Genomic DNA, 9941 nt, shown 5'->3' on the forward strand with positions numbered 1-9941 from the left:
CACACAACGGGCTACCAAGTCCGGCCACGTTGCGGTTTTCACAATTCACACGATGGGCTACCAAGTCCGGCCTCATCGCGGATTTTCATACACACAATGGGCTACTAAGTCCGGCCATGTTGTGGTTTTCACAATTCACCCGATGGGCTACCAAGTCCGGCCTCATCGCGGGTTTTCATACACACAATGGGCTACCAAGTCCGGCCACATTGCGGTTTCAAAACACATCTCATCATTATCCACACCCTAGGTGTTATGTTTCTATTTTCTCGATTTTCGTGTCTTGTTCTCATGCATAGACTCCGCGGTAGGACTTTTTACAAACATAAATCATTCATTAAAATTTTGAAACTAAACTAGCAAGATCATCCAACTCTATATTATTTAGCATGCTCAAATCACAACCTTAAACAAAATAAGTAATGCAAGCAATTCAATTATACATGCTCATAACCATCTTAAAGATCAAAATGCGAATACTTTTACCATCGATAAAGTTTTATCTTTCGAAAGCCGTTCTTTCTTTCTTTTTGGGAAGTTCTAAACAACATATGTTTTTCCGGAAAATAAAGTTAATATGTTCAACATACTCTCCTTCCTTTTCATCTTTAAGGGAAAACACCTTTCTAGTTCTCATGTATTTCTAACTTACAAGCATCATACAAAATACTTAAAGACAGAGGATAATAGCATTCTACTTATACTTAGGGAAGTGAGTAGAGAAAATCTACCTTGATCCGAAACTAGTCGCGGCCGAATAAGCTAGTTTTCTATGAGCGGTGAAACTCGCAAATTTGGACCAAACTTTGGATGGCAGTAACTCGGTCAATATTTGGCCGAATATGATCGTTCTTGGGTCGAAATCGAAGCTCTAGAAGTGCTCTACAACTTTCGTGAAGGAAGTTGATCCTAGAAACTACTTTAGGTAGGAGAAAAATGGTGATAAAGGAGGAGACAGTATGCAGTCTGGAAATGGAAATCCGAGATTTTTATTGAACTTCGGATGCCAATATCTTTGTCATTTCTTCACCGATTGGGGTGGTTCTTGGGTCTAACTTGAAGGTCTCGAAGTGCTCTACAACTTTTCCGAAGGGAGTTGGTTCTAAAAACTACTTTAAGCAGGAGAAAAATAAAGATTTGTGAAGGGCAGTAAGCTGTCTGGAAAATGGAAATGGCAAATGAGTGAAGGTGTGAGTTGAATGGAAAGCATGGGGTGCTATTTATAGCCAACACTTGAGCTCCTCCTTCCTCCTCTATGGCCGGCCCCCCCCTCTCTCCTTTCTCCAATGGATTTGCTCCATTGAGTGGTCATTTCAAGCCTTTCAATCAAGTCATAGCCTTCCATGATTTGTCTTTTCCAATTTAGGCCAAATCTTAGACCATCATGAAGGGTTTTTGACTTGTCAAGTCTATGGGGAGGTTGCTTGCAAGAAAGAATATAATCATGGGCTAGCTTTGTACTTTGGAAGACTAGAATGAGTTGACATGTAGTAAATAGGCTTAAGGCTAGGACATAGGTGTGCATGCATGCATAGCTAGTCTTGCTTCTTTTGGAAGCAAAATGATGGGATTCTTTGTATGACTTATCTCATCATGCTTATTGGCAAGTCAAAGGTCTAATATCCAAGGGATAAAAATTCCCCTAACAATTATGGTCCAAGGGGTAAAGAAATATTGGTCATAATTAATGTTTGAAATGACTAAACATAGGAATAAAATGATTACTCCTATGGTCTAATGGTTCAATAGGGTTCGGAGGGTTTCATAAGGCTCAAAGACGGTCAAAAAGGTTCATCTAGGGTTAGAAAATTGTAACTAGGTGAATCGGTGGTTTGGTTCCTCCAACTAATCGGTTGGAAACTAACTCTACTTGCCAAGTAGGATTTCTAGCCAAGAAATATGATTTAAAGATTTTATCTAACTCGTTAGGAAAATATACAAATGCTTTTATAAGTATACTTGTCTTCAGAAAAATGACTAGATTGCTCGGCGTGAAAGATATAATTTTATAAGTCTCAAATCTAATTATGACGGATTATTAAAATTAAGAAGAAATTTTTAGTAGCAAATCTAAGTAATTAAAATAAAATTTAAATATTTAACGAAATTTTTATTTACCAAAAATCAGGGTTGTTACACATATACTCAAAACATTTGCCTCTATCTGCGTACAATCTCCAATATGTTTTTTCTCCGATTATTGCTCACTTCTTCATTTATTTATCTCCACTTATTACATGAAAAATTTACCTTAAAACCGAAAATCAAATAGAGTCTATAGACTCTATTTTAAGTATTTTTTTGAATCTTTTTGAGAAAAACTCAAAACATTTACCCATATACTCAAAACATTTGCCTCTACCTGCATACAATTTCTAATCCGTTTTTTCTCTAATTATTACTCACTTCTTTATCAATTTCTCTTCACTTATTACATGAAAAATCTACCTTAAAACCGAAAATCAAACAGAGTCTAGAGACTATATTTTAAGTATTTTTTGAATCTTTTTTTTAGTGAATTTTTAAAAGAACTATCTCTATGATTACAATTTTTTTTATTCGTCTGGACGATGACCGATCTAAAAGAATTGACCCGATTTTAATAAAAATTGAAAGAATAAAAAAAACAGATAAGCCCAAGAGTTGTTTGGGCCCTGGGGAAACACGTTTTACTACCTACCCATCTGCAATTGTACTTTTCCCCTGTAAAAGGTGTACATATGTAGTCGGATTATCGTCAAATGATGCTCCGTATTATTTTAAAATTACACATTTATATGGAGTCTTGTACTGTTAATTATGCACCCCATGAGGACATCTGGCTCAGACTGATTGTGGAGTTGGATTTGAATTTCACGAGAATATGTGATTGTGAAGTGGTTCTCCGTTCGGAGCCCCGTGGCGGTGCTCCACAAATATTGAATAATTTCACCATGGTTGACTGACCGCAGTCACCTTACCAATAAAAACTGCTGGCCTGCTCGGGAAAAAACATCTCTCCATCGCTTATACTTGAAAGTTCAGACTCGCCGGAAAACGCAACGCCACTCGCAATGACGCCCGCCGGAATCCTCGCCGGGTTATTTCTCCTCCTGGCTCTCTACTGTGGCCTCGACCCGTTGAAGCACAGCGCCATATCCGACTTCCCCGACTTCGAAGCGTACAAAGTCGACATGCCTCCGTGGTCGGAGGTTCCAACGGAGAAAGACGCCGACAACTTGCTGCAGAAGTCGGAGATTAAGTTTTTGAACCAGGTCCAAGGCCCGGAAAGCATGGCCTTTGACCCCATGGGCCGTGGACCATACACCGGCGTCGCCGACGGCCGGGTTTTGTTCTGGAACGGAGAGGGGTGGACTGATTTCGCGTATACTTCGCCTAATCGGTATGCTTCGTTCTAACGGGTTGTTGATTCTTTTTTTAAGTGGAACTAGGCCATGTTGTTCTAATTTTATAAGTACTTATTTTCGGCACTTTTTAGTACTTATTTTTCATTTTTATTTTACGAGGCAAGTTATCCACTCACAATAATACAGGTGATTCTTTCACAATATATATCTTTAATTCCAAAAATAAGTATTTATTTTCTTTAAGAAAGAATGTAACCAGAAAATTGACGCAACTCAAATTGCTGGTTCACTGTGATTGCTTGTTTCCCGCTGGGAAATCCTTTCTCGATAATTTGGTGTTCGTGTTACATTCTTAGATTGATTATATTTCCATTACTTGTCTGATATATTACCCTTTGGGTTCCCTTGTGTGATTATGGATTCAGGTCAGAGCTATGTGATCCAAAACCATCGCCTTTGAGCTACCTGAGGAATGAGCACATATGTGGCAGGCCTTTGGGACTTCGGTTTGACAAGAAAACGGGTGATTTATATATTGCGGATGCATATTTTGGGCTGCTTAAGGTTGGGCCTGAAGGTGGACTGGCAACATCACTTGCAACTGAGGCAGAAGGGGTGCCACTGAGGTTCACTAATGATCTGGACCTTGATGATGAAGGAAATATTTACTTCACAGACAGCAGCACCAAATATCAAAGGCGGTAAGTTTTGAACTCTTTTGTCCATTCTCAAATGCTCACAATCTCTTTGTTAAAGTTGCTGCTAGTTGTGCTTGTAGTTGTGTGGAACAAAGCCCGACAATGTGACTGTCAAGCACTTGCAAGTGTATGCCGGGATTACTGAGTATTAGGCAGTAATTAGCCACATAAAAATGTTTATGATGCAGGAGAAGATGAATCATAGAAAGTTCCTTTTGTGAATATATATTTAGTGATAGTTTAGTCAGAGTTAATTAGGGCTTTTCTATTTAACCCAGTTTGTTTTGTATTCATTGTAATCTTTTCTATTATGCAATAGACATTAGGTTGTTCTTCCCTTTGCAAGTTATCACCTTTGCACTACGTAAGACATAAGAGTCTCAAATGAGAGGCTGAATGGTTTGTCAGAAATTCAAATTTGGATTCGTTCTGACAGAAGCAGAAGGCATGTGTTTGTGTTTTTTTTTGGCTCCGAACCCCACGCCCCAGCCCCACCTTCCTTTCCCGGAATTACCCCCCCCTCTCTCTCTCTCTCTCTCTCTCTCTCTCTCTTCCTTTTCTTTCTTTCTTTCTTTTTTTTTCTTTTCTTTTCAGTTTAATTTTTTTTTCGTTTTATTTCTTTTTCTTTTTTTCTAGTTTGAATTTTTTTTCTCTTTAATAATATGTTCAAATCTAATTCTAGACTTTGTAAAGTAATTGAGAAAAAAAAAAGTGTTTCAATTGATCATGTTTATACGACTGTTTTATTTTTCTTTTTTTATCCTTTATAGATTAAAAAATATAGTTACGAAAATAAGTGTTTCAATTTTCAATCCATTTGAACCAGTGTAAAGATGTTATTTTTTTGATCATTTCATCCTAAATGGTAGTAATAAATTTTTTGTTCCAAGGCCTTTCAATGAACACCTTAACCCTAAGAGAGTCCTGAAACTAAATAATGAGTCTTAGAGTGCTCGTTGAAAGGCCGTGAAGAAAAAAATTCATTAATATTATAATTAGTGTTCGGAAACTAATTACGAAATGTATTTTGCAAACGACGTACTAATCCAGAATACAAATGTTATATTTAGGATTACTTTTTTTTAACTATAGTACAATTTAATAAATTTGTTAACCATTATTTAGCATAGATCCTCTTAATTGATTCAGTAGTATGTTGCTTTAAATCACGTTTTTACTTATATCTTATTTATTTAATTTCTATAAATACACCCTTGTATATTTAAAAAGATAATTCAAGAATTAAGTATTTTAATTTTCAATTCAGTTAAATCAGAGCAAAGATCGTTTTTTATTTTATTTTATTTTAAATCGTTTTTTATTTTATTTTATTTTAAATGGTCATAATGAATTTTTTGGTTTAAGGCCTTTCAACAAACACCCTAAGACTCATTATTTAGTTTCAAGACTCTCTTAGGGTGTCCATTGAAAGGCCTTGAAGTCAAAATTTTATTACAACCATTTAGGATGAAATGATCAGAAAAATAACATCTTTGCACTGATTCAAGCGAATTGAAAATTGAAACACTTATTTTTGTAACTATATTTTTTAATCTATAAAGGACAAAAAAAGAAAAATAAAACAGATGTATAAACATGATCAATTAAAACACTTTTTTTCTCTTAATTACTTTACAAAGCCTAGAATTAGACTTGAACCTATTATTAAAAAGAAAAAAATTCAAACCGGAAATAAAGAAAAGGAAATAAAATGAAAAAAAAAACCAAACTGAAAAGGAAAGGGGAAAAAAAAGAAAAAGAAAAGGAAACTGTGAGGAAAGAAAGAAAGAAAAGGGAGAGAGAGAGAGAGAGGCGGGGTAAATCGGGAAAATAGTGGTGGGGCCGGGGGGTGGGTGTGTGTGTGTGTGTGTGTCAGTCCGGGGGGATTAGCAATTTGCTTTTAGGACAGCATGGGGAAACCTAAAAAGGAAGAAATAAGATGAAAGGAAGATATTTCTAGCCTTCTAGGAGTCACTCTTAGGCCTTAGGCATGACACCTAGTGTTTTGTTTCACCACACATTCTCAAAATGAAGCATAAGGTCTATAGTTTGCTGGAGGGTGGTAGATTTGGAGACTTCCTGAACCATATAGAATTTGGACTTCTGAAAAGTACAGATTAGGTTAAACTACTAAATTCTTTGACTTAGAAAACCTATAATGGGGAGGATTGATGATTAGAACCCACACAACGAATCATGGGTGACCACCACGGCCCTTCTTAAGAAAATTGCAAAATTACCAAAATACCCCTTAGATGCTAAACTATCCACAACTGATCAGCATCATACTTAACTTTTTTTTCTTTTTATAATCGACCAGCAACATTCCTCTAACAAAAATAAACAAGACCCTTTCAAGTGTCCTGAACTAAGTTATAATGACATGATGCTTCTACCCATTTCATAATTTGAAATTATATATTAAGCTGTAGCTTATTTAAAGGAGTAAGTGAAAAGAAAATTAAATATCTTTGTTCATCAGTATTGCAGCCCTGATCATATTGCTTTTATTGCCAGCTTTCAAGGTTTGCATGTTATTCAACTTACTACTATACGTTTTTCCTCATGTTTCTGACACTACGCATCTCATTTCCTAGAACTGTGCAAATATTATGAATTCCATGTCCCATATCTGATATCTGTGTCTCACCCGTGGTGTTGGGTAGCTTCTGTAACATTATTCCGATAACTTCTTTGGTAGATCTACCTATACTTGGAAGTTGCTGAGACAAGCCCTTTAAAAGTAACTTTATACTATGGAGAACTTAACTGCTGCTGAATACTTCATTTTTTTGCTGAATTCCTGCAATTTTTTTCGTTATCCTAAATCTTTCTCGGTACTCTTGTTTGTTTTCAGGAACTTCATTCAGTTAGTTTTGTCTGCCGAAGATAGTGGGAGAGTTCTGAAGTACAATCCCAGTACCAAAGAAACCACAGTCCTTGTTAGGAATCTCCAATTTCCTAATGGTGTCTCCCTAAGTAAGGATGGGTCGTTCTTTGTATTTTGCGAAGGGTCCCTTGGGAGGTAACCTATTTGACGTATACAACTTTTCATATACAGGACTTTCTCTGGATTATTTTTTTCTGTACACAGCACTATTCACTAATTTAATACACGCTGATAAACCTAAGACCTTAATAACAGTCACCCTGGATTTGAAGTTTCCACTATGTCATGGTGGTGGTGGTTGTTTTTTCTTCTTTGTGTTAGTGCATGCATACGTGTATGTACGTACCAACACTCATCGATCTAGTGGATTGCTAATTTGCTATTTTCATTTATGATCATAATAGTAGCACTCCTTTGTTTTCTTTCTTTATGCATCGCATGCTCACTCCAGTCTCTCTTTTTATTGTCTTTCTCATAACACCCTATATCTTTAAAGAACGGCATAGTTAGGGACAATCAAAGCAGGATTGATCCTTGCAAAATATGGTCGAGTATAAGGCCCTTTCCATCTCTCTTGTACACGTCTCATAATGACCTCAACCAGACCATTCAAAACTTGTTCATACAAGGAAATAGTAAATCTCACTTTAGTTATAAACCTATGAATGAAGATGGAGATCATAATTTACCATTCCATTTATGACTTTTAGGATGCTATCTTGTTATTTGTGGACATTGAAGGTGAAAGGCTTATGTAGTCTGTAGCTGATGGAAGCCAGGATATACTGAGTCTTGCTATAGGCAGGAATGGATAAGATGTCAAATGATCCCCGCTACATGTTAGGGACGATTAGCCACCTGAGAGTAGTTTTTTGTGAGTAAAACCTTGGAAGACAATTCCAGTCAAGGAACGTTAGGACTCTACCATTACTGCATGAGAGTAGTTGATGTTACTTTTGAAACCCAACTATTTTAACCAAGTCATGCTTTCAAAACATCTGTTCATTATTACTTGAACTCGGAATCTTCTGGTTACAGGGAATTGGTTTCTAAATCCGCCGCAGAAACTTACAGCAATAGAAATCCACTATGACTGAGTCTGTATATGATACTGTTGGTGGGTATCACTAGCATGATGGACTCAGTAAGTAGGCCCTAGAAACTTAGGGCAGTCCTTTTTTGTCACGTCTTCCAAATTGAAAGGATGTAATGCCATAATTGAATAGTCAAAAGATGGAGTATATGCGGTAGAGTAATATTGAACTTTCTTGTTTTAGTGGTCTTTTTGTTTTTTAGCCTTTCGTTATTGTTACTAATAAATCATCTATTATTATGTGATGAAATATAAACTATTGTGTCCCCCTGCGTGTTGTGTCCTTCATTTATTTGGAACTTTTGATGTCAATGTGCCTATGTTGTGTCTTGTTGGTGCTTCTTATGTTATTGATATACTTTTCATGATTGTGCCACAAATGGGTTGAGAAATCACTTTATTAGCCACTTGCAAATAGCTTATGGCAATTGTCTTATTGTTTTTCTCATTTTGTTCTTTGGCCGGAGTAGATTGCGGAAGTATTGGTTGAAAGGTGAGAAAGCAGGTACCTCAGAAGTTATGGCCATCCTACCTGGATTTCCCGATAACATCCGAACAAATGAAAAAGGCGAATTCTGGGTAGCAATCCACTGTCGCCGCACCATGTATTGTTACCTATGCAGTTTGTACCCGACATTGCGGAAGTTCTTGCTAAAGCTTCCGATCCCATCAAAGATTCAGTTCCTCCTCCACATAGGGGGGCGGCTCCATGCAGTAGTTGTCAAGTACAGCCCTGAAGGAAAGCTGTTACAGATATTGGAAGACAGTCAAGGAAAGGTCGTAAAAGCCGTGAGCGAGGTGGAGGAGAAGGACGGGAAATTGTGGATGGGAAGCGTCTTGGTGCCTTTTGTCGCGGTTTACCAATTATAATGAGGCCAAGGTTTACATTTTTTTCTTTGCCGATAAAAAAAACTACTCACAATGAGGTGAAGGAACCTTCTTTCTTTTGGTTTAGTTCAAAACTTGATCACTTGTGTTGCTCATTTTGGAGGTATGTCTCCTTATAGGGAATGAGACTTGAATGAATCCTTTTTAGTTTTTTCTCTGTTGGGTTTCAGCTAAAGTTTTGTACTATAGTATGTGATACGTCTTCTCTTTTGGGCATTTTGCTAGGGTTTTGGTTTTCGTTGCGCGCGTCTTATTTTCTGTTTTCTGGAAACACAAAACTTGTGTGTGGAGAGGTTAGCGAAGATTGTTCGTCGGAAATTCGATATGATTTTGGCGTTGAGAAAGAAGATTACAAAGTTTTGAAAGCTTTTTATGCGCAAAAATAAAACTGGCATGAAAAAAGATGAATGTTTTGGAAAATTGTATTGCCCAAACCAGAGATCCCATTATGAGGCTGTAAATATTTAAACTCTTTTGAAACTAGAACCCATATCTCAAAGTCAACAAAACTACGTCGTTTGGACAAGCTACTCCATAAATAAATTTACTAGAACCTGATCCCCCACCTATTTTTTATCATGTCAATTGTATTTATGATAAACACAAAATTCTAGCAATTTTAAAATATCGACGAATCCAAAATGTTGAAAATACTATATTCATCACTTTTCTAACAACAAAAAGAAGAAAAAATGTAGGTCCTTGTTCATAAACAAAAAATAGAATTCATCCCTTTGAACAAACTTTAGCCCTAGACTTATCCTTCAAATTAATACTTCAATGTCAATGGTAACATTGTGGATCACTCAACAACTCAAAAAATCAGCATCTTGCAAGAATAAGATGTTCCACTAAGAACTTTTTTGGACTTTTTTCTTGTTTTTGTCTTTATTCAATTTTTTTTTTGTGTTTGTCAATTTTGCGCCTCATTTTTTTGGTTTTTCGATTTGTCTCGTCAAAATGAATCAGAAAAGTAAAAAATTATAAATTTTATCCAAATATTTTGAAAATAACCATTTTTTAGC

At 36.3% G+C, this 9941-nt stretch overlaps 1 protein-coding gene across 1 annotated transcript; it reads left to right on the forward strand.

The window, feature by feature from the left end:
* Positions 1 to 2880: 2880 nt before the first annotated feature.
* On the forward strand, positions 2881 to 9132 carry LOC131312469 (protein STRICTOSIDINE SYNTHASE-LIKE 3-like). The gene is made up of 4 exons (XM_058340228.1): positions 2881 to 3382; positions 3773 to 4048; positions 6903 to 7070; positions 8499 to 9132. The coding sequence occupies exons 1-4, from the start codon at positions 3054 to 3056 to the stop codon at positions 8896 to 8898; spliced, it is 1173 nt and encodes a 390-aa protein (XP_058196211.1). The 5' UTR covers positions 2881 to 3053; the 3' UTR covers positions 8899 to 9132.
* Positions 9133 to 9941: the final 809 nt, after the last annotated feature.

This window comes from Rhododendron vialii, chromosome 13a, assembly GCF_030253575.1.
Source record: "Rhododendron vialii isolate Sample 1 chromosome 13a, ASM3025357v1".
Taxonomy (NCBI): domain Eukaryota; kingdom Viridiplantae; phylum Streptophyta; class Magnoliopsida; order Ericales; family Ericaceae; genus Rhododendron; species Rhododendron vialii.

Bases quoted from the DNA above. Each gene is read 5' to 3' on its own strand.
- LOC131312469 (XM_058340228.1), top strand. From the start codon at position 3,054: ATGACGCCCGCCGGAATCCTCGCCGGGTTATTTCTCCTCCTGGCTCTC. The intron at 3,383-3,772 runs GTATGCTTCGTT...TTATGGATTCAG, and splicing joins GCGTATACTTCGCCTAATCG to GTCAGAGCTATGTGATCCAA. The intron at 4,049-6,902 runs GTAAGTTTTGAA...GTTTGTTTTCAG, and splicing joins AGCACCAAATATCAAAGGCG to GAACTTCATTCAGTTAGTTT.